The sequence below is a fragment of the Eriocheir sinensis genome, chromosome 43 (genome assembly GCF_024679095.1).
Source record: "Eriocheir sinensis breed Jianghai 21 chromosome 43, ASM2467909v1, whole genome shotgun sequence".
Taxonomy (NCBI): Eukaryota; Metazoa; Arthropoda; class Malacostraca; order Decapoda; family Varunidae; genus Eriocheir; species Eriocheir sinensis.
In genome coordinates this window covers 2,039,636-2,064,461 of record NC_066551.1, presented here as the reverse complement: position 1 = coordinate 2,064,461, position 24,826 = coordinate 2,039,636, and the positions used below count along the sequence as shown (strand labels likewise).

General features: G+C 45.5%; 1 protein-coding gene across 2 annotated transcripts; it reads left to right on the top strand.

The window, feature by feature from the left end:
• Positions 1-24,115, top strand: LOC127010309 (uncharacterized). Of its 2 annotated transcripts, none has more exons than XM_050884175.1 (14): positions 1-145; positions 1,063-1,299; positions 6,540-6,669; positions 7,487-7,630; positions 9,452-9,613; positions 10,782-11,010; positions 11,660-11,910; positions 13,072-13,259; positions 13,950-14,191; positions 16,153-16,266; positions 16,770-16,902; positions 19,164-19,351; positions 21,123-21,455; positions 22,753-24,115. In XM_050884175.1, exons 1-14 carry the CDS (start codon positions 49-51, stop codon positions 22,975-22,977), a joined length of 2,673 nt encoding a protein of 890 aa, XP_050740132.1. In that variant the 5' UTR covers positions 1-48; the 3' UTR covers positions 22,978-24,115. The 2 variants fall into 2 exon arrangements, with proteins under 2 accessions (XP_050740132.1, XP_050740130.1); XM_050884173.1 differs by having other exon boundaries at positions 19,146-19,351.
• The last annotated feature ends 711 nt before the right edge of the window (positions 24,116-24,826 follow it).

The following is a 24,826-nucleotide window of genomic DNA, read 5'->3' as shown; positions in this document are numbered from 1 at the left end:
TTTCCTTTCAGAGAGTGGTGGTGGTGGTGGTGGGCGTGGTAGGAGAGCATGGCGAGGCTTAGTGGAGGTGGTGGTGGTGGTGGTGGTGTAGTGGTGATGGCGGCAGTGGTCGGGGTTGCTGTGTGTATCCTTTTACCCAATGGAGGTGAGTAGCAATGCACACACACACACACACACACACACACACACACACACACACACACACACACACACACACACACACACACAGACATACCTTCTCATCCTCATCCGTATTCAATAACTTCAATCTTACTCAACCTCACAATTCTTCACTTCACATCAATCACCCTTTTCTTCCTTCACTAAGCCCTTCACATCTACCTAATTTTTTTTTCTTGATTCTACGATGCAACTAATTTAACCACATCAACCCATCTCATCCCTTCACACACGTACTTAATCTCCCCTTTAATTCTATACAACCAACCTAACAGCCATACCTTCCCATATGTTCAATCTTCTCTTCACTTCCCTTCTTCTTCCCTAACCAACCTAACCATCAAGCCTTAATTCCCATATGCATCCTCTTCCCTTCAATTCCCTTCTTCTTCCCTTCCCTTCTTTAATTCTATATAACCAAACTAACCACCAAACTTTAATTCCCATATACTTTTTCTTCCCTTCCCTTCCCTTCCATTCTTATTCAAAGGTTTTACGATACAATCCACCTAATCCACTACTGACCCTTCCATTATACTTCATCTTCCCTTCAATTCCCTTCTCCTTCCCTTCCCTTCCCTTCCATTCTTATTTTTAGGTTTTACGATACAATCAACTTAATTCACTACTGACCCTTCCAATATACTTCTTCCCTTCCCTTCCCTACTTAGTTTTATGTTCAACGATACAACGAACTCAATCACATCAACCCTTCCATACACTCAATCTTCCTTTCATTTCTCTTCTTCCCTTCCTTTCTCTTATTATTATTTTTATGCTATATGATACAACCAACCTAACCACCACTCCCATGCACACAAACACACAATCTTCCCTTCAATTCCACTAACCTAACCTAACCTCCCTTCTCACCCCCGCCAGGAGAGTGCGTTCGAGCGTTTTCCTTCCAGCCAACAAACATGCCTAGCCCGATCTCCCGCGCCTGGCTCTTCCTTCAACCTCCTTTGGGAACTGGAGGAGGCGCTACCCCATCCTCCTCCCCCATCAGTAGTCTTAGCGTGTGTCTATGGCTGAAGGTCAACTTTTTCCGGGAGAAGACTTACGTGTTCTCTTATGCAACGTCGGACAAGGACAACAACGAACTCAATATGTCAATCAGTAAGTGCTGGGAGGTGTCTGTATGTGTGTTATATAGTAAGTTAGTTGGTAGGTTGGTAGGTTAAAGAAATGGGACGGGGAGTGAGTGGAGGGTGGGAAACGGGGATAAATAAGGGAAAGAAATGGGAAGGTAGGGTGAATGGAAGGGTGGGTGGGAGGAAGAGGGGAAAAGGAGGGGAAAAGTTTGGAAAGTTTCGTTTAGTCGGCGCAACATCTGTGGTCATATGCCGGAGAGAGACAGAAAGGGAAGGAATTATAGGAGAAAGGAACAGATCCAGGGAGACGGGACACAACCCCCGATTAATACCTGGTACCCATTCACTGCTGGGTGGACAGGGGCGTAGGGTATCGGAAAAGCCGCAAAAAAGGAGGGGAAAGGCAGAGAGGGGACGGAAGAGGAAGAAAGGTATGGGGGAGGGAAGAGTGGGAAGGAAAGGAAGAAAAGGTAGAGAGAAAAAAGAAAAGGAGAGAAAGAAAAGAAATAGGAAAGGAATAGGAGGGTGAGAGGAAGATGAAGGCGGGGATGAAAGGAAGGAAGAGAAATCAAGGTAAAGGGGAGGGAAGGGTGAGAAGGAAAGGAAGAAAAGGTAGAGAGAAAAGAGAAAAGGAGAGAAAGAAAAGTAATAGGAAAGGAATAGGAGGGTGAGGGAAGATGAAGGCGGGGAAAGGTTAGTAAGGAAGGAATCATGTATTTAAGTTAGATAGCATGTTAGTTAGTTAGTCTGTTAGTAGGCCCGTTAGTGCATTAATAAGTAAGTTGATTTCTTTGCTTATTTCTTTGTTAGTATGTTAGATAGTTAAATAGATAGTCAGTAGGTGAGTAAGTTCGTTAGTTAGTTAGATTAGTTAGGTTGTGAAGTACTTAGTTAACTAGTGTGCGTGCGTGTGTGTGTGTGTGCGTGTGTGCGTGACCCATTGACTAACGCGAGAGAGAAAAATAGTTCCCTAGTACTTTGCTCTAACGTAAGGGGAAAAAAAGGAGGAAAAGTAACAAAGAAAATGGGAGAAAAAAAATGTAAGAAAAAAGTAATGGAGTTGGTCCAGGAAAGGGTATTGATTATTTACGTGGTGGTGGTGGTGATGGTGGTGGTGGTGGGGGTGGTGATGGTGATAGTGGTGATGGAGGCAAAATAAGCGATCAAAAGGAGGTTATTTTCACATATTAATCAATGCAAAACAACTCTTATGGCATTTGATATGAAGTGCAATGATGATGATGATGATGATGATGATAGCTTACTACTACTAGCTATAAAACAATGACTACTACTACTACTACTAATAATAATAATAATAATAATAATAATAATAATAATAATAATGTTACTACTACTACTACTACTACTACTACTACTACTACTACTACTACTACTACTACCACTACTACTACTACCACTACAACTACTAACACACACACGCACACACACACATTATGCATACCTACACTACACTTCCTATGAGTACTTTCCTTGTCTTTCTTTCTTTCTTTTCTTTGTTTTTCTTACTCATCCTGTCTTTGTTTTTATTTCCTTGGGATCTTTTCATTATCCTTTTTTCTTTCGCTATATTTTTTCCCCTCCATTCACGCACCTGAGTCACACCTGTCCAAGATCCTGACACCTTAATGAGTGGATACCTGTGTGTGTGTGCGTGTGTGTGTATGTGTGTGTGCCTATGTGCGTGTCTACCTATCTACATCTATCTATCTATCTACATACCATTGTGTACATTTTTCCGGGGCTTACTCCTCTCCCTTCCCTCTCTTCTCCTTCCCTTTCTTCCTCCTCCTTCCCTCACCTCCCTTCCGCTTTCCTTTCTTTCCCTTCCCTCTCCTCTCTCTTTCCTTTACCTTTCTTCCCCTTTCCTTCTCTTACCTCATTTTCCTTCCCTTCTCTTTCCCTCTTCCCCTCGCCTTCCTATTTTCCCCATTAATTCTTCCTCATTTGTCCATCCTTCCTCCCCTCACTTGCATCCTCCTCCCCTCTTTCCTCTTCTCACCTTCCCCTCTTCTTTCCTATTGCCTTTTTCCTCCTTTTCCCTTCCCTCTTCTTCCATCTCCTAACTCTCGTCAACTTCACCTTCTCCTATATTCTTCCCTTTCCCTCTTTTCTTCCTTCAGCTCCTTCTTTCTCCTTTCCTTCCCATCTCCTCCTCTGTTATCTTCATTTTCCATTCTTTTCCCTCCCTTCCCATACCTTTTCTTTCCTTTCCTTCTCTCCCTCTTTTCTTCAATTACCTTTTCCCCGCCTTCATCTTCCCCTCTCTGTTCTTTCATTTTTCCTCTTCCTACCCTCCCCTCCCATTCCTCTCCCCTCTCCCTCCTATTCCCATCCCTTATTTATGCCCTTTCTCCACCCTCCCCTCCCATTTCTGTATCCTATTCTTGTCCAATTTCTTCCTTCCTTTTACCCAACCTGTCTGTCACACCTGTAATAATCCCTTTAATAATGCATACACGAAATAGTTTTTTTTTATGTTCTTTATTTATTTTTCATTTATCTTTCCATCTCTCTTACGTTGCCCTTCTTCCCCCTTTCTTCTATTCCTCTCTTCCTTCCTCTTACCCTCCCTGGTCTTCATCCCCTCTCTCTCCTCTTTTTTCACTTTCCTTCCCTTTGCCTTCCCATTTTCCCGCCCTTCCTTCCTATTCCCTTTAACCTATTCTTGTCCCCTTTCTTCCTCCCTTTCACCTTACCTGTCCGTCACACCTGTAATAATCCTCTCAACAATACATACACGAAATACCTTTTTTTTCCTATCTGTTCGTCATTCATCTTTCACTAACCTAACCTAACCTACTTGACCCTCCAAGCGACTCAAGACACGGAGAAGACTTAGCGTGACTCTACTCTGACTTACGAAAGAGCTGTGCGTAAGTAGGTGAGTGAGTGAGTGAGTCAGTAGGGCAGCAAGTCAGTCAGTTAGTGAGTGAGTCAGTAGGGCAGTAAGTCAGTTAGTTAGTAAGTTAGTACGTCAGTGTCAGTTAGCTAGGCGTTAATCTACTTCCTGTCCCCTCCTCCACTTGGTCAGTCAGTAAGGTAGAAACCGTTTAGAGACTGTCGTTCGTTTTTGAGTTGGTAATAAATGACGTTTCTTACAAGTCAGGTGTGGAAAATAAAGGTAATTGTGTGTGAAGTGAAAAAAAAGTAATGAAAGAGAAAGAGTTTAGAAGATGCCGTTGGTTTTTGAGTTGGTAATAAACGTTTTAGAAGCTACCGTTGTTTTTGAGTTGGTAATAAGCCGTTTAGAAGCAATATATGTTTTTTTGAGTTGGTAATAAACCGTTTTAAAAGCTACCGTTGTTTTTTGAGTTGGTAATAAACCGTTTTAAAAGCTACCGTTGTTTTTGAGTTGGTAATAAACCGTTTTAAAAGCTACCGTTGTTTTTTGAGTTGGTAATAAACGTTTTAAAAGCTACCGTTGTTTTTGAGTTGGTGATAAACCGTTTAGAAGCTACCGTTGTTTTTTGAGTTGGTAATAAGCCGTTTAGAAGCTACAGATTTTTTTTTGAGTTGGTAATAAACCGTTTAAGTAGCTGTATATGGTTTTCGAATCGATAATAAAGCGTTTGGAACCTGCCGTTGGTATTTGAGTTGGTAATACTGTTTAAAAGCTGTCGATCTTTTTTTTTTTTTGTAATAATGACGTTTCTTAGTAAGGGAGAGATGAGTTGAGTCGTCGGTCGGGAGTCTTGCCTTTATAACGGCCCTCCCCGATTTCTTTTTCTTTGGTCTGGTCTGTCTGTCTTTCTTTTTTTTGTTTCTTTATTTAAAATTCTTCTCTCTCTCTCTCCTTTTCTTTTTTCTTTTTTCCAAAAAATAAAAATAGTACTGTCTTTACTGTCTCCATTTCTGTGTTTTCCATTTCTGTGGGAGAGCTTGAAGTACTACCATAAATTACTCCCAATCAACATTAACAGCTGCTATTATTCTTCCGTCTTTCGTCCACACTTCGACCTCGAAACACCAGACACAAATTACAGGTATGCTTACGAACACACCTTCCGCTACCCCCACACGGCGCCATGCATGTATTCCGCTTCCCATTAACGTGTTTCTGCTTTTTACTTGAGCCGCGTTTTCTTCTTTCGTTTTTTCGGGTGTCAGAAGAGAGAAGAGGAATGGAAGAAAGAGGCGAAGGAAGAAAAAGAGGAAGGGGGATGAGGGAAGGGAAGACGGGATGGTGAACACAGGAAAGAAGAGAGGCAAAAAAAAGAGGAAGGGGAATGAGGGGATAGAGAAGACGAGGGAGGGGAAGACGGGATGGTGAGAACAGGAAAGGAGGAAAAAAAGAAGTAAGAAAAAGAGGAAGGGGAATGAAGGGACAGAAAAGACGAGGGATGGTGAAAACAGGATGGTGAAAAGAAGAGGAAAGAAAAAGGGGAAGGGGAATGAGGGATAGAGAAGACGAGGGAAAGGAAAGACGAGAAAGTGAAAAGAGAAAAGAGGGGAAAAAAATAGGAAAATAAGTGTAGTTTCCTAACGCACAATGTCTTGCTGTTTGTTTCTTTGTTTTGCTTTCAAGAACGACACGATGAGAGAGAGAGAGAGAGAGAGAGAGAGAGAGAGAGAGAGAGAGAGAGAGAGAGAGAGAGAGAGAGAGAGAGAGAGATATGACGAGAGATAAGAGATAAAGAGATAGACACACAAACAAACAGACAGGGAGACAAACAAAGAGATAAGGAAAACACACTCTTCCAGGAATCAGTTATTTGTATGCTTAAGTGTATTTTTAGCTTCACTTTACTTCCTTATTTATTGTCAGTAATTACGAGACTTTGAGAGGAACAAAAACTGGACAGGAATACTAAGGAGGGCATGAAATAAGGTAGAAGTATTGGTGGTAGTAGTAGTAGTAGTAGTAGTAGTAGTAGTAGTAGTAGTAGTAAGTGGAAAAGAAAGAAAGAGGTGACGAGGAAAAAGTGGAGGTGGGAAGAAAAAGAGGGAGAGGAAAATGTGACGAGGAAAAGAGGTGAGGAAAAAGTGGCAGTGGTAGTGGTGGTGGCGATGGTAGTAGTAGTAGTAGTAGTAGTAGTAGTAGTAGTAGAAGTGGTGGTAATTAACGTCAAGGTGTTTATCATATTTACCTGGAAGAAGGGATTACCTACTTAACACCCACACCCACCCACCCACACACCCACACACCCACACACACACAAAGCTATTATCAGACCACCCCTCTACTCCCCCCTCCCTCTCCTCCCCCTGCCCCCTTTCACCCGTTTCCCTCCCCCCCCACAGAGGAGACGAGCATGTTCTTGGCGGTGGGGGCCAAGTACCTGTACGGGCTGCGCAATGCCTCCTACGTGCCCGGCATCTGGTACCACGTCTGCGCAACCGTCAACGACTCCTTCACCCTTTATGTTGACGGGTGAGGACGCGGGGTAGCTCCTAGTGTGTCCTTTCTTCCTCCTCACTTCTGCTTCTTCTTCTTCTTCTTCTTCTTTTCTTCTTTTTCATTTTTTCTCTTTCTTTTTCTTTTTCTTCTTTTTCTTTTGCTTCTTCTTTTCTTCTTCTTCATTTTTTTTCTTTTTTTCTTCTTCTTTTCTTCTTCATTTTTTCTTTTTCTTTTTCTTCTTGTTCTTCTTTTCTTCTTCATTTTTTTTATTTTTCTTCTTGTTCTTCTTTTTTTCTTCTTCTTCTTCTTCTTCTTCTTTTTCTTCTTCTTCTTTTCTTCTTCACTTTTTTTTCCTTTTCTTCTTCTTCTTCTTCTTCTTCTTCTTTTTTCTTCTTCATCTTCTTCCTTCTTCTTATCCTTTTTCCTCCTCCTTCTTTTCCTTTTCCTGTTTCTTTTCCTGTTATGTTTTTGTTTCTTAGCCTCCTTTTCCTCCTCCTGTTTCTGTTTGGTTCTGTTCCTCCTCCTCCTCCTCCTTTTGCTCTTGCCCCTCCTCCCCTTCTTCTCCTCCTCACCCCTTCAAATCGATTTAATTTTGCTTCTTATACTTCTTCTTCCCCTCATCCTTTCTCATTCAGTCCTCCTCTACTTTATTCCTTCTCCTCAAATAACTTAAAAACATGAAATGAATCAGTAACCATAAAAAATAATAAGCTTTTAATGTCCCCAATGAAAACTAATCTTTCTTTCCGCACCCACCCCCACCCATCCTCTCCCGAACAACCCCCTCCCACTCCACACATACACCCTCACACACCCTCCCTCTACACTCCCCTCCCCCCCCTACACACAGCGAGGAGCAGCCCCCGACCGATCTGAGCCAGAGTCCCCGCAGCATCCTCCTCAACGGCTCCCTCGTGCTGGGTCAGGAGACGGACCTGGTCAACGGCGGATTCCAGGAGCAACAGAGCTTTTCCGGCATCATCACGGGCTTCAAGTAGGTGGAGGGGGGGCGTGAAGGAGGGGTGAAGTGTGTGTTGTTGTTGGTGTTGTTGGTGGTGGTGGTAGTGGTGGTGGTGGTGAGGATGGGGAGGAGGCGAAGAGTAATGAATATGGAGAATGACATATACAGAAATACAGAACATTATGATGAACAGATAGGAGAAGCATGGAAGAGGAGGAGGAGAAGGAGGATGAAGAGGAGAAGGAGTACTGAATAAGGAGAAAGAAGACATTGAGAGGGATAAAGACAAGAAGAAAGAGAATTAAGATGAACAAGAAAAAAAGGAGAAGCAAGGAGGAGGAAGAGAAGGAGGAGGAAGAGAAGGAGGACTGAATAAGAAGGAGAAATACATTGAGAGGGATAAAGACAAGAAGAAAGGGAATTAAGATGAAGAAAAAAAAAGAAGAAGAAGCAAGGAGGAAGAAGAGAAGGAGGATGAAAAAGAGAAGACCAACACTAACCCCACAATAATAACAATAAAAAAAAAGAATAACGAGAAAGACACACAAACAGCCAGCCAGACAAAACAAAGACACAGAGACCCAAACAAACACCGCTGCCCTATACAACAACAGCCTAACACCCACCAATCGAAGGCACCTTTAACCGAGAAGGGATAAACCACGAGACAGCAAACCGAGAGGACCCAGGCACTATTAGGACAGGAGGCTGCACAAAGGCCCAACGAAGAATAAGAGAGACAATAATACTTAGGACGCAACGTAATAGATTGAAAGACTTATAGACAACAATGAACAAAAAGTGACATATTGGACGAAGAGACACGAGGTTACGATATGAACTAAGGGTTGAGGTATAGTGATGGACCATGGAAGAATAAGAGAGACAATAATACTTAGGACGTATCGTAAAGGATTGAAAGACTTAGAGGCAACAATGAACAAGAAGTGACATATTGGACCAAGAGACAAGAGGTTACAAAATGGACTAAGGTAAAGTGAGGAACCAAGGAAGAATATAAGAGACAATACTTGATCGAAACGTAATAGATTGAGAGATTGAAAAACATAACATTGAACAGATGGTAACATATTGGACCAAAGGACGATAGGTTACGAAATGGGCGAAGTGCTGAGGTGGAGTAATGGACAATCTCTTAATAAACCGATTATTATTATTATTATTATTATTATTATTATTATTATTACACACACACACACACACACACACACACATTTGATAAGGCTTTCGTAGGAGTTGTGGGCACGTCCATTTGGTAGTTTGATGACCCTGGTGGTAGGCTGACAAAGGCTCTTGACCGGGGACGTGAACAAACACTCGTGAGAACCTCTTTTTCGGGCCGTTGGAAATACGAGTAATTGATGTGAGAGCCGGAAGTGATGAAGAATGCAGACCTTTGGGGGATGACAGTGCTATAGACGCAACGTAATGGATTAAAAGGGGTGAAAGAGGCGATCAAGGGAAGCTCAACAGGGCAATGCAAACACTCTTCACGGCTACCCATTCACACACACACACACACACACACACACACACACACACGCACCGACACAGACATGGCTCAAGAGACAGACGCAAACACCGCTCCTGTACACACACACACACTAAAACACCTAGTCTTCTCTATTCGAAAACAAAATAATAATAAAAAACAATAAATTACATCTATAAGTAATGACCAAAAACATGATAATGATGATGATGACAATAAGGATGATGATAATGATGATTAACTAAACAAAATTAAACTAATTATCTAAACAAACCCATTCCTTCCCCCCTCCCCCCTTAAATACCCCCTTCCTCCTCTCCCCTATCTCCCCCCTCCCCCAGCCTCTACAGCCGCGCACTGAGTAAGCCGGAGGTGCGCGCCCTGGCCACCTGCTCGGGGTCTGGCAGCGAGGGCGACCTTCTGGCGTGGTCACGGGCGGAGTGGACACTGGAAGGGGACGTGGAGGAGCTGGAGGTACAGGAGAAGGAGTACTGCGTCAGGAGGTGAGTGGAGGAAGGAGGGAGTGTGGGAGGGAGGGAGAAGTGTAGAAGGGAGAGGGAGGATTGAGGAGCAAGGAGTGAGGAAGAGAGAGAGAGAGAGAGAGAGAGAGAGAGAGAGAGAGAGAGAGAGAGAGAGAGAGAGAGAGAGAGTGAGAGAGAGAGAGAGAGAATGGAGAGAGAGAGTGACGGAATGAGTGGAAAGGAAATGTAGATAATGAGTATATTAGTAAAAGAATGACGGTCGTAAATAATTCTCTCTCTCTCTCTCTCTCTCTCTCTCTCTCTCTCTCTCTCTCTGTCTATCCCTGTCTATCCCTTTTCTACCAACGCCAACTTCCTAATGAGAGAGGTGACAAGCGCTCTTTCATCCCTCAAGTCTACGCATTTCCCCCCCTATTTTCAGTAACCCTATTTCAGCCCTATTCCCAGTCGCTACTTCACTATGTCCACCTCTATAGGTATTACTGTTATTATTTATATTAGTATCATTATTGATACTTTATTGCTATTTTATGTTCGTTATCTTCACTGTAATATCACGTTTTACGTTATTATTATTTATATTATTATCATTATTATTATCATTCCTATTTTCAGACGTGGCTTTAATATTTTATGTTCGTTATCTTCACTGTAATTTCATTTTTCAAGGCTTTTTTTTCTGATATAGAGTAACGTAGATGTAAATAATCTTAATTTTCATTATATTTACTAATAACTAATTTTTCCAGCTTTAACACATTTTCCTGTCTATTAATCTTCACTTTCCAGGAGCGTCATATATTTAGCTATACTCGTAATATGCATGTTCGTTATCTTCACCGTTTTCTCCCTTCCCAGGCGTATAACAAGTATCTTTAACCATTCTTCCTGTTCGTTATCTTCACCGTTTTCTCCCTTTCCAGGCGTATAACAAGTATCTTTAACCATTCTTCCTGTTCGTTATCTTTACCGTTTTCTCCCTTTCCAGGCGTATAACAAGTATCTTTAAACATTCTTCCTGTTCGTTATCTTCACCGTTTTCTCCCTTTCCAGGCGTATAATAAGACATAGTTTTAGCCACGCTTCCTGTTCGTTATCTTTACTGTATTCTCCTTTTCCAGGCGTATAACAAGACGTCGCTTCAACCACTCTTCCTGTTCGTTATCTTCACCGTTGTCTCCCTTCCCAGGCGTATCTTCACCGTGTTCCCGGAGCTGAGGGTGAACAAGGAGGCGCGGCAGTGGTGCGTCAATCTCAAGAGCATCATGGCCGTGCCGCGCCACGCCGACGACAACGAGAGGCTCTACGGCGCGGCGCTGCCCTTCCTCGACCAGTGCCGCCCGCCCAACCACGCCAAGGGCTTCATGTGGCTGGGAGCGACGGACGCGGGGGAGAACGGCGTGTGGACTGACTTGGAGGTGGGCGGTGGTGGCGGTGGTGGTGGTGGGTGGTGGTGGTGGTGGTGGTGGTGGTGGGTGGTGGTGATGGTGGTGGTTGGAAAGTTTCGTTTAGTCGGCGCAACATCTGTGGTCATATGCCGGAGAGAGACAGGAGGGGGAAGAAATTATTGGGGAAGGGAGCAGACCCCAGGAGACGGGACACAACCCCCGATTAATACCTGGTACCCATTCACTGCTGGGTGGACAGGGGCGTCGGGTATCGGAAAAGCCGCCCAAATTTTTCCACTCCGCCCGGGAATCGAACCCAGGCTCTCTCGATTGTGAGCCGAGTGTGCTAACCACTGCACCACGAAGCCCCCGATGGTGGTGGTATAGCAGTGTTCACCTTTGTCTCCTGTTCAAAGGTAGATTGCACGTGTGAGCTTTTCCTCTTTTATTTTTTATCTCATGCACTGCTTTCTCCTTCAAAAAGTTCATCCATTTCTTCTTCTCTTTATCCAGCTTCACTCTCTCTCTGGGGTGGCAATCTTCCCATGCAAACGCCTATTACTTCTCCCCACATAAACACACTCGTTCAAACCACCTTTTCCTTACTCTTTTCACCTTCTCCCCGCTTCTTTTCACCTTCCCATAAACTCCCACACATTCCCTTTCATCCCCACCCAAGGGCGTTCCTCTCAACTTCACGAGCTGGAGCGGAGATTACGCGTCGTCGGTGAGGGAATGCGCCACGTATCTCATCCCGCCGGACAACCTCAAGTGGAACCACGTGTCTTGCCGCAACACCTACAGGTTCTGCTGGGCGTGCGAGGGCGAGATGCCGGCGATGCTCAAGATGCGGGGCCTGTGCGAGGATCAGGACCCGAAGGCATCGTGGTTTGTCCTGCATCAGCGAGAGGGACAGAAGCCATCCTTTAGGTACGCTGGACTGTTTTTTTTTCTTTTTTTTACAACAAAGGAGACAGCTCAAGGGCACAAAAAAAAGCAAACAATAATAAAAAGAAAGCCCGCTACTCGCTGCTCACAGTTACTTGTTAATTCCTGTTATTTTTTTTTTAGGTATTTTTTAGATGTTTTTCGGTAGACCTTTTTAGCCAGAGTGATTTTTTTTTTCTCTTTGGTGTTTTGGGTTTTGTTGGTTGTTAGATTTTGGTTCTCGGTTTTCTTTGTTCTTATTTTACTGTTTTATTTTTATATATTTTTGAATTCCTCTTAGTTTGTTCTGTTTCTTTTATCCTTCTTATACTTTTTGTTTCTTTTGTTTTCTCCGTCGCTTTTTTTCATCATCATTTCGTGGAAAATATGGGACCTTGCCGATAAATGTCTCTCTACCGTGAAACATAATGCGATCATTCTAATGTTTGTATGTATGTATGTATGTATGTATACTATGCTTAGCCCATGCTCTGCTTCCTGACCTAATATCAAATACGAAACCTTGCTAACGAATGAGTATATATAGGTATGAATATTTTTGACCGTTGTTCTATTTCAAACGAAAAAAAAAATAATTCCTTGCACCTCACGGAATATGGAACCTTGTTATGTATGTTATGTATGTATAAGTATGTGAATGAATGTATGTATGTATCAATGTTTCTTGCCCTTGTCCCATCTCCCTAACTTTACAAAATTTCCTTGCACCTCACGAAATACGGAACCTTGATATGTATGCTATGTATGTATAAATATATGTATGAATGTATGTATGTATCAATGTTTCTTGCCCTTGTTCCATCTCCCTAACTTTACAAAACCAACTCCATTCCCCTCACGAGCCCCACCCCACCCCGACAGAGGCTTCACCAAGTACGTCATTGTGCCTGAGCGACGCTATGTATGTATAAGTATATGAATGAATGTATGTATGTATCAATGTTTCTTGCCCTTGTCCCATCTCCCTAACTTTACAAAATTTCCTTGCACCTCACGAAATACGGAACCTTGATATGTATGCTATGTATGTATAAGTATATGAATGAATGTATGTATGTATCAATGTTTCTTGCCCTTGTTCCATCTCCCTAACTTTACAAAACCAACTCCATTCCCCTCACGAGCCCCAACCCACCCCGACAGAGGCTTCACCAAGTACGTCATCGTGCCTGAGCGGGATGGCGAGAGCGGGCGGGAGGACTCGTGGCAGCTGGTGAACCAATGGATCAACAAGACCGTGGCTGTGCATCACGCCCACGACGTGTCCTACCCGCTGGGCACGAGGGAGTGGCGCCTTGTGACGGACTACGACGTGTGCGGCGAGGAGAAAGGTGAGGGGCGGGGATGGTGAAGAGGATGGGGGAGGGAGGGACATGGATGGAAGATAAGTAAGGTAACATAGGGGTAGAAGATTACAGGGTAGGAATTAAATCTATATTATTAACCCGTCCGCTGCGATTGGCACGGATTTGGCCTTCCCTGGTAGCCTGGTAACACATATATAGCCCCAGGTGAAGAGGATGGGGGAGGGAGGGACATGGGTGGAAGATGTGCTGGGTGGTAGTAAGGTAACATAGGCGTAGAAGATTACAGGGAAGGAATTAAATGTATATTATTAACCCATCCGCTGCTATTGGCATGGATTTGGCCTTCCCTGGTAGCCTGGTAACATATGAGGCACTTAGTAACATACTGTACCAAGCGCCACATATAAAAAGACGCCTGGTACACTATGTTATTAGGGGCCTCATATAGTCCCAGGTCTTTCTCTGCTTCTGTGGTGGATAGTGGAGTGTTTCCCATGTGGTACTGGTGTGCTGGATATTCCCTCCCATGGTGCAGGAGTGGAGTGACGAAATGAGTGGAGAGAAAAGGAAATGGAAGTAAAAAAAATGACGGTCGTGATTAGATTCTCTCTCTCCCTATCTATCTACCTGTGTATGTCCTGTCAATCTCTTCCTCTCTTCTCCCCGTCTCTTTCCCTCTCTTCTCCGCTCCCTCACTCTCCCTTTCCTCCCCAGACACACCACACCTGCTCTCCCTCTCCGCCTGCCACGACACCGAGTTCACCTGTGGGGATGGCACCTGTGTTCCCCTGAGCCAAAGGTGCGATCTGCGTGTCAACTGCCCCGACAACACGGACGAGATTGGATGCGAGAAACTCCAGCTGCCGGAAGACTACCTCGCTTCCCTCACCCCCGCCGGCGTCGACCCTGGCCCCCTCACCCTCAACCTTTCCCTGGACATTCTTGGCTTCTCGGAGGTAAGGGAGAGTAGAGTTTGAACCCCTCTTACCCTTGGCCACTGGTAGAGTTTGAACCCCTCTCACTCTCAACCTCTCCCTGGAAATCCTTGGCTTCTCGGAGGTAAGGGAGAGTAGAATTTGAACCCCTCTCACCCTTGGCCACTCCCTGGACATCCTTGGCTTCTCGGAGGTAAGGGAGAGTAGAATTTGAACCCCTCTCACCCTTGGCCACTCCCTCGACATGATGATGAGAAGGATTAACTACACAAAGAAACATAAGAAACTAAACAAACAAACTAAGCAAAAAAATTATCGGGTACCAAACTATCCCCCAAAAGCTAGCTATAATTCATTTTTTGACCCATAATTTGGATTTCGTGACGTTACTGCTGCGGAAATGACCGTTTTGGGGCTAAGGGTCATATTCTTAAACATTTCGACGCCCAAACACACATATCTGACAAGGCTTACGTAGGAGTGGTGGGCATTTTCACGGGTAGTTTTATGACCCTTCTGACTGGTTGACCCTTCTTCTGTACCATGAATCTAAATAAGCACTCATTAGAACCCGTCTGATCTCCTTTAAGGCCTTTGGAAATAGTTGATGTGAAAGGTGGGAGAGTCTGAGAATACCGCCCTAAAATCCACAAATGCGATGTTCTGAATACGATACTATGAAGGAGCGGGTAGCGAACTGGTATCTAACTGGTATCTGGGCCACAACCACCCCCAAAAAAACACTATCACTAACTTCTTGACCCATAACTCAGATTCCACACTAATCTTAGAGCAGGGATTGAACTAACCTAACCAAACTTAACAGAGAGAGAGAGAGAGAGAGAGAGAGAGAGAGAGAGAGAGAGAGAGAGAGAGAGAGAGAGAGAGAGAGAGAGAACTTGCTCTGACTCATGGCTAATAGATAAACAAACATCCGTCCACTTGATATACCTCTCTCTCTCTCTCTCTCTCTCTCCAAGCACGCACGAACACACACACACACGGCATATCAACACGTCTGTGCCTCTTCACACATACAACAGACAGACCTGACACCTGCGCGGCACGAACTAAATAAAAATCAATAAAAAATTGCTACCCCCTCATGGTTTTGAACCATGGCCACGCTCCAGTGACGCCTCGAGCTAGAACCACACCACCAGGTCGGGGGTCTCCTAGGGATGCTGCGAACAGTGAAGGCATGCATCCTGAGGCACGCCACTCCTGCAGGCTCGCGCTCTGGGTTCGAATCCGCCTAGGAACAGCCAATATTTTTATTTTTTATTTTTTTTTCATTCTCTTTACATATGGAGTGTTGTAGATGACAGAAAACGGGCGATTTTTTTCCTCCTTATCATCCCATCCTCCTTCCCCTCTCCTCCTCCTCACCACCACCTCCTCTCCTCCTCCTCCTCCTCCTTCTCCTCCTGTCAGGGATTACAGGACGTGATCAAATAGTCCCCCGACCTATGTGGTATGGAAAGCATATATGGGCAATGTTGGGAGCAAACTATAGCTGCGCGTGACCTCGGTGCTCCTCTCCGACTCATGTTCCCTTCAGCCCATGGGGAGTATGAACAATATCCGGGTTACCACAGTCTATGAACGGCCCGGGCAAGTTTAAGACTACTTTGGTTACAAGAGCGCGCCGAGAGCTGGGATCGAACTCGCAACCTCTGGGCCGCGAGTCGAGCACCAAACCCACTGAGCCACCCGGACCCTCGTAACGGAATTTGGGTCAGGCAGTCTCTTCCTCTTCCTCACCACCCTCTCCTCCTTCTCCTCTTCCTCTTACTCCTCCTTACTATCCCCTCCTCCTCCTCCTTCTCTTTCCCTCTTCTCCTCCTCCTCTCCTCCTTCTCCTTACCCTCTCCTTCTCCTCCTCATCCTTCTCCTAGTCTTCGTCCTCCTCCTTCTCCTTCTCCTCCTATTTCTCCTCTTACTCCTCCTCCTCCTCACCTCCTCTTCCTCCTCCTCCACAGATCAACCTCCGGGACCTGAAGCTCACAGTGGACCTCGCCACGAGCCTCTCCTGGTACGACCAACGCCTCCAGTACCGTAACCTCAAGGCCATCCAGGAGATCAACCACATCCCGGTGAGCCCACGACCACGCTACGACCACACTACGACTTCGACTACGACTATGACTTTCCTCTATTAATTCCTTCCTTCGTTTCTTTGTACTCCTCCTTTCTCTTCTGCTCATCATCTTTCCATCCTTCCTTATTTCCTCAGTTCTTTCTTTTGCACTCATTTTATTCCTCTTTTCTCCTACTCACTGTTTTTGTTACGCCTCCTCCTCCTCCTCCTACTACTACTATTACTACTACTACTACTATCTATCTATCTATCTAACTATCTGTCTATCTGTCCATTAATCTACGTATCACACTATCTATTATTCCTCCGTGCTCTCAATCAAATAACGATGAATCAGAGAAAGAAAAAAAAAATCATTACCACCAAAACAAAACAAAAATATGCTAAAAACAAACTAATCCAGAAAAAAAAACAATAACCACTCCCACTCCCTCTCCCTCTCTCTCTCTCTCTCTCTCTCTCTCTCTCTCTCTCTCTCTCTCTCTCTCTCGCTCACAGACGTCGGAGGTGTGGACGCCCAAGGTGGAGTACGTAAACGCAGACTTCCCCCGCATCTCCACCACCACACCAATCCTCAATGTACGAAAGGAGACGGAACCCGAACCAGACGACCCCTCTGCGCCCCTGCACGGTGAGGGGAAGGGATGGGGAGGGATGGGAAGTGATGGGAAGTAATGTGGAGTGAGGGGGAGTGAAGGGAACTGATGGGAAATTGACGGAAAGTGATCAGGAGGGATGGGTAGTGATGGAAAGTAATGTGGAGTGAGGGGGAGTGAGGGGAACTGATGGGAAATTGATGGGAAATGATGGGAAGGGAGAGGGAGGGATAGGGAATGATGGGAAGGGATGGGGAGGGATGGGCATTGATGGGAAGTAATGTGGAGTGAGGGAGACTGATGGGAACTGATGGGAAATTGATGGAGAGGGAGGGGAAGGAATAGGTAGTGATGGGAAGAGCTGTAAAGTGATGGGAGGGGATGGGGAGGGATGAGAAGGGCTGTAAAGTGATGGGAAGGGATGAGGAGGGATGCGCAGTGATGGGAAGTAATGTGGAGTGAGGGGGACTGATGGGAACTGATGGGAAATTGATGGAGAGGGAGGGGAAGGGATAGGTAGTGATGGGAAGGGCTGTAAAGTGATGGGAGGGGATGGGGAGGGATGAGAAGGGCTGTAAAGTGATGGGAAGGGATGGGGAGGGATGCGCAGTGATGGGAAGTAATGTGGAGTGAGGGGGATTGATGGGAAATTGATGGGAAGTGAGGGGGAGAGATAGGGAGTAATGGGAAGGTAGTGGGAAGGGCTGTAAAGTGATGGGAAGGGATGGAGAGGGATGAGCGATGTTGGAAAGGGATGAGATGTGAGGGGAAGGGCTGGGAAATAGATAGGGAATGTTGGAAAGTAATGAGAAATTGATAGGGAGTGATGGGAAAGAAATGGGAAGGGATGGAAAGTGATGCAAAGTGATGGGAAAGTGATGGTGAGTGAGGGGAAGGGATGGAAAGTGATGGGAAAGTGATGCGAAATGATGTGAAGGGATGGTGAGGGATGGGATGTGAAGGAAAGGGATGGGAAGTGAGGGAAAGAAATGGGAAGGGATGGGAAGTGATGCAAAGAGATGGAGTGATGGGAAGGGATGGAAAGTGAGGGGAAGTGATGGGAGTGATGGAGAGTGATTGGAAAGGGATGGGAAGGGTTGGGAAGTGATGAGAGGGGATGGAAAGTGAGGGGTAGGGATGGGAAGGGAGGGGAAATGATGGGAAGGGATGGGAAATGATGGAAAGGGATGAAAAATGATGGGAAGGAAGGGGAAATGATGGAAAGGGATGGGAAGTGATGGGAAGGGTTGGGAAGTGATGAGAGGAGATGGGAAGTGAGGGGTAGGGATGGGAAGGGAGGGGAAGTGATGGGAAGTGATGGGAAGGGATGGGAAACGATGGGAAGGGTTGGGAAGTGATGGGAAGGGATGGGAAACGATGGGAAGGGTTGGGAAGTGATGGGAAGGGATGGGAAATGATGGGAAGGGATGGGAGGGGATGAGAAGTGAGGGGTAGGGATGGGAAGTGAGGGGAAATGAAGGGATGGGATGGAAAGTGAGGGAAAGTAATGGGAAGTGATAGAAAGTGATGAAAAGTGATGGGAAGAAATTGGAGAGGAGGAGAGGGAAAAGGAGGAATTGGAAAAGCACAAAGATATAAAAAGAAGACAATGGAAAGATGAAGAAGAAAATGGGATAGGAATGAAAGGAAAGGAAAACAGGGGAAGGGTGATGGGTGAGGAATGAAGGAGAAGAAGAAGGCGTAAGGAAAGAAGGAAGAATGAAGAAGGAAACTGGGCTAAGATAAGTTGTCTTTCTTTAATGATGAAGTTGAAGGAAGTTGACTAATTTTCTTTCTCTTTTTCTTTTGCTTCCATCATCCCTAACATCCTCGTCCTCTTCGTCCTCGTCCTTGTTCTTGTCCTCGTCCTCGTCCTCGTCCTCCTCTTCCTCCACGTCATCCTTTCTTTCCTCCTTTTCCTCTTCCCTTCCTTCGCATGCTCGTCTTCCTCCACAAACATCACCTTCTCTTCTTCCTCCACAAACATCACCTTCTCTTCCCTATACCCTTTTTTCTCCTCTTTGTTTTCCTCCTTTTTTCTCTTCCTCCTTTTCTTCACATACACACCAAACCCTCCTCTTACTTTCCCCTTCCTCCTCCTTCTCTTCCTCTTGTTCCCCTGTTTCTTCCTCCCCTATCATCTTTCTCTTCTTCCTACTCCTCCTCTTCTTAAAACTCACACCAAACCATCCTATTGCCCTTCCATACCCTCTCCGAACTCCTTACCTCCTTCCTCCTCCTCCTGCTCCTGTTCCTTCTCCTTCTCTTCACCCCTCAGCCACCTTTTCCCCGACAGATGAGGTCTACCTGGGGCGAAGCAACCCTCTACGCCTGAACCAGAAGGTGAACGCGCCCTTCACTTGTAACATGAACCTGCGGAACTTTCCCTTCGATACCCAACACTGTACGCTTCTCCTCCGCCTCACCTCGGCTCGCAGCGACTTTCTCACCTGGGGACACCTGAATGTTTCCTACCTGGGCGAGGTGAGTTGGGGGGGAGGTAGGAAGAGAGAGGGATGTTGAGGAAGGAAGTGGAGATGGGAGAGAGGGAAAGTTGGAGTGAAGGTAAGGGAGGAGAGGGGAAAGAGGGGGTGGAGGTAAGGAGGAGAGAGGAAGAGTGGGGGTGAAGAAGGGAGAGGGAGGTAAGAAGGAAAGAAGAATAGTAATAGAGTTATGGGTAGGAGGTAAGGAGGAGAGGGGAAAGGGCGGGTGGAGATAGGCAGTAGGTAGGGAGGGGAAAGTGAGAGAGGGGGAGAGGGTGACTGGAGGTAGAGGGAGAATAAAGGGAGAAGAAAGGAGAATTGAGGTGGAGGTAAGGGGTGGAGGTCGTGATGCTAGTAGGGAGGAGAGAAGAGGGGAGGGGAGGCAGGGGGAGGAGGAGGTAAGTGCAGGGTAAGTTAGAGAAAGACTGACAGAATGGAGGTGAAGGGATGTTAGTGAGGAGACAAATAGGGGAGGAAGACTGAGAATGGAGGTGAAGGGATGTTAGTGGGGAGACAAATAGGGGAGGAAGACTGAGAATGGAGGTGAAGGGATGTTAGTGAGGAGACAAATAGGGGAGGAAGACTGAGAATGGAGGTGAAGGGATGTTAGTGAGGAGACAAATAGGGGAGGAAGACGGAGAGAATGGAGGTGAAGGGATGTTAGTGAGGAGACAAATAGGGGAGAAAGACTGACAGAATGGAGGTGAAGGGATGTTAGTGAGGGAAATAAATAGGGAGGAGACTGAGAGAAGAGGTGAAAGGGATGTGAGTGGGGAGACAAATAGGGGAGGAAGACGGAGAGAATGGAGGTGAAGGGATGTTAGTGAGGAGACAAATAGGGGAGAAAGACTGAGAGAATGGAGGTGAAGGGATGTTAGTGAGGAGACAAATAGGGGAGAAAGACTGAGAGAATGGAGGTGAAGGGATGTTAGTGGGGAGACAAATAGAATAGAAATGGTTTGAAAAGAAGGAAAGGAGAAAGAAAAATAAGTATAGGAGTTTCAGTGGTGTTGCGTGGTGGTGATGATGATGGTGTTGCGTGTTTAGTGGTGATGAATGAGTGTGTGTTTCGCTGGTTTAGTGTTGCGTGCATGGGAATGAGTTTGTGTTAGGACTGAAAAAGAAAATTACACACAGAAAAAGAGCATTAAAATTCTCTTTCATCTCATGTCTCTCGTAAATCATCGTCGTAATGTGTGTTTTTAGGACCTGTTGTTTGATTTACGAGTACTGGTCCTCCTCCTCTTCCTCCTCCTCCTCCTTCTTCTTTTTCTTCTTCTCCTCCTCCTCCCCCTCCTTGTCCTTCTACGCTTCCTTCCTTTTTTTTCGTTTTTATCTTCCTCTCATGTCTGCTTCCTCGATTCCTGTACCTCCTCCTCCTTTTCCTCCACTTCTCCTCTTCCTTCTCTCTCCACTCCTCCTCCTCCTCCTTCTTTTCCTCTTCCTCCTTCACCTCTTCGTCATACTACGTTTTTCTTTCTTTCATTCCTCTCCTTTCATTCCCTCTGCTTCTTCTTTTTCACTTTGTCCTCCTCTTCCTGCACGTTATACTTATCCTTCACACTCGTTTCCTTCTTCTTCTTCTCCTCCTCCTCCTCCTCCTCCTTCACCTCTTCGTCATTCCACGTTTTTCTTTCTTTCATTCCCTCTGCTTCTCCTTTTTCACTTTCTCCTCCTCCTCTTCTTCTACGCTTCATTCACCCTCGTTTCCTTCTTCTTCCCCTCCTCCTCCTCCTCCCCTTACCCACCACCTTCATCCCCTTCTCCACCAGACGCTGCTGACGGAGTACGAGATCGGCACGGTGCTGGCGGCTAAGCGGGAGGAGGACAGGTACAGCGTCGCGGTGATCCAGGTGACATTCTACCGGCGATTCTGGTTCTATGTCACCTCCGCGTACCTGCCCACCATCATGCTCATGCTCATCAGCTACGCCTCGCTCTTCTGCAAGCGTGAGAACAGCGATCTACGCGTTATGATGTCCCTCACGACGCTCCTGGTGCTGTACGCGCTCTACCAGCAGATATCGGATGGGCTACCGCGGACCTCATATACTAAGGCCGTCGATGTCTGGTGCTTTTTTGCCATCACGCTTATCTTCACGAAGGTACGTAGAGGGGAAAGGGTGAGGAGAGACATGAAGAGAAAAGTCGGAAAGTTTCGGTTAGTCGGCGCAACATCTGTGGTCATATGCCGGAGAGAGACAGAAGGGGAAGGAATTATGGGAGAAGGGAACAGACCCCAGGAGACGGGACACAACCCCCGATTAATACCTGGTACCCATTCACTGCTGGGTGGACAGGGGCGTAGGGTATCGGAAAAGCCGCCCAAGAACGTAGGAGAGAAGAGAGAGTGGAGAGTGGAGTGAGGGGAGAGAGAGGGAGATAGAAGAAAGATTGGAGAGTACAAGAACATAGGAGAGTACAGGGAGTGGAGGATGAGGAGTAAAGGAGTGGAGGAGTGGAAATAGAGAAGGAGTGTAGAAGGGAGGATACAGAAGTGAGGAGAAGAACATAGGAAGTACATTGGAACATAAGAGAGGAGAGGGAGGGAGGGATTTTAGGGAAGAAGTGTGAGGGGTATGAAGGAGTGGGGAGAGAGAGGGATTGGGGGAAGAAGAGATAGAGAGGGAAGGAATGGAGGAAAAAGAAAGGAAGTGAAAAGGAAGACCGAGAAAAAAAAGGGGTATGAGGGAGTGGGGAGAGAGAGGGAGATTGGGGGGAGAAGAGATAGAGGAGGAGGGAGTGGAGGAAAAAGAAAGGAAGAGAAAAAGAAAAGCGAGAAAAAAAATACACGGAAGAAAAGATTGAATGAAAGTATGAGAATGATGACAAAACTAATAACAAACACAACAAACAAGACAACGATGACGATAATGATGATAACAATGACGCTAATTAACCTCCAAACACAGGTAATTGAGGTATTGAGGTATGGGGAGGAGGTAAGGAAGGGGAGGGGAGAGGAGGAGTATGATGATGATGATGATGATTAAGATGACGCTAATCAACCCCCAACACAGGTAATAATCGAGGTATTGAGGTATGGGGAGGAGGTAAGGAAGGGGAGGGGAGAGGAGGAGTATGATGATGATGATGATGATGATGATTAAGATGACGCTAATCAACCCCCAACACAGGTAATAATCGAGGTATTGAGGAATGGGGAGGAGGTAAGGAAGGGGAGGGGATAGTAGGAGCATGATGATGATGATGATGATAATGGTAATGATGATGATGATTAAGATGATGATGATGATGATGATGATGATGATGATGATGATGATTACAATGACGCTAATTAACCCCAAAACAGGTAACCATCCACATGCTATAATCGACGTTCTGGGATGATGATGATAACCCTAATCACCCCCCCCCTCTCCCCCACCCCACCCCCCGCAGGTCATCTTCCACGTGCTGATCGACGTGGTGGGCAAGATTCAGCTGCGTCGGAAGCGGCAGGTGATGGAGAGCGGCGGCCTCAGCATGTGGACCGCGGTGGAGGAGAAGGCGCCGCAGGAGGGGGCCGACCGCCTCCTGCTGTGGGCGCGGGGCTGTTACGCGGCGGTGGTGCTGATCTTCGTGGTGGTGTACTGGGCGGTGGTGCTGACCAATATGGACTACTGAGAGGGACGCTAACACCACTCATACACCCCTTCGCTACACCACCACAAGATACAACACCTCCAGACTTCACCATTTCAATACCAATATGGACCACTGAGAGGGACGCTAACACCATCCATACACCCCTTCGCTACACCACCACAAGATACAACACCTCCAGACTTCACCATTTCAGTACCAATATGGAGCATGGAAGAGCCGATAACACCACTCATACACCCCTTCAGTACACCACCAGAAGCTACACCATCACACCATCCAACACTTCATTAGACCGTCACAGGCTATACCACTTCACGACAGACCACACCACTTCAGTAAACTACCACACCGCTACACCACAGATATTGTTCTTTACACCGCCCCAACACCAGTTCATTAGACCATCACATGATATACCACATCAGTACTTCACCACTTCAGTACACCACGTCATATGATATCTATACCACCTAATCGCTAAGCCACGACTTTCCTCCCCAAACATGAAGCTTCGAAGTCCAGTGGTTAGCATAGATACACAATGCTATAAGGAGACTACAAAAGGCAAGAGGTTCTCCACGATGCAGCTCCTGAGGCCGTATACACAAGGCAGCTCCTGATATGACGGGTGTTGTGTCCCTCCTACCGAGTGTGTGTGTGTGTGTGTGTGTGAGATGTGTGCCCAGCGATCCGTCACATCTTACAGTAGTCGGAGAGGGTACTGTCTGGCGATCAAGAGCCTATTACGTGATCAGGCTATAGTGAATTATGCCCCTTCCCATTTCAGAGCCATAGATGCGCCGACACCCCAACCAGCAACCCCTCCCCTTATACACACACCAGCACCCCCCCCCACACACACACCACCTAAATATATATTGTTACGACCGTTTCAAATTCCCAACACGCAACACGGCGAAAGTTTAGTTACAACACGACACACACACACACACACACACACACACACACACACACATATGCCAAACCCCTTCTCTTGTGATTTAGTCTTAGCAATTATTCTCATCATTAATGTTAAGATAGACCTACTTATGATATAGCTGGAATACTCCCAAAGATTGCACGATAATATATAGAGTACATTTATTTTTCTTCTCAATGTATAAAAAAAAAGTAGTCAAATAAATGGATGAATATATGATGATGTTTTCTTGTCATTTTCTTTTACAACTTTCTTTTTTTTTTTTTTTTTGCGTTTGCCTTTGTTTGCCTGTGTATATGCATTTCACAACCTTACGAAATGAACTATAAATGGAAAAGTGAACAGGAAGGAAAGACTGAAAAAGAAAGTAAACACGAAAATGACAAAGAAGGAAAGATTTAATACGAAAGAAGGCAAACAAGACCTCAACCAAACATCACGAAATAATAAAAAAAAAAGCAAACAGGAAGGAAGGAAGGAAAGACTGAAAAAGAAAGTAAACACGAAAATGACAAAGAAGGAAAGATTTAACACGAAAGAAGGCAAACAAGACCTCAACCAAACATCACGAAATATAAAAAAAAAGAAACATCCCAAACAAATAAACGTAACAAAAATAGATAAATAAATAAATGTGAAATAAATCAAATACATCAAAAAAACATAAGGGAGTGGAAAATCTATAGGCCTATACAAAGCATCTCCTGTGAACCTAACCCCACCTAACCTCACTATCCAGGAACTCATCTAACCTCTCCTTGAATGCATCTATCATAAATAAACAAAGTAAATCAGCAATTCCACTAAAATTAACACAAAAAGAACATAAATAAACAATACAAGTGCGTCTAGTGGGCCTATTTTGTTCCTTGTTTTATTGTTTGCCCTTGAGCTGTCTCCCTTGCTGTATAAAAAAAAATACTACAG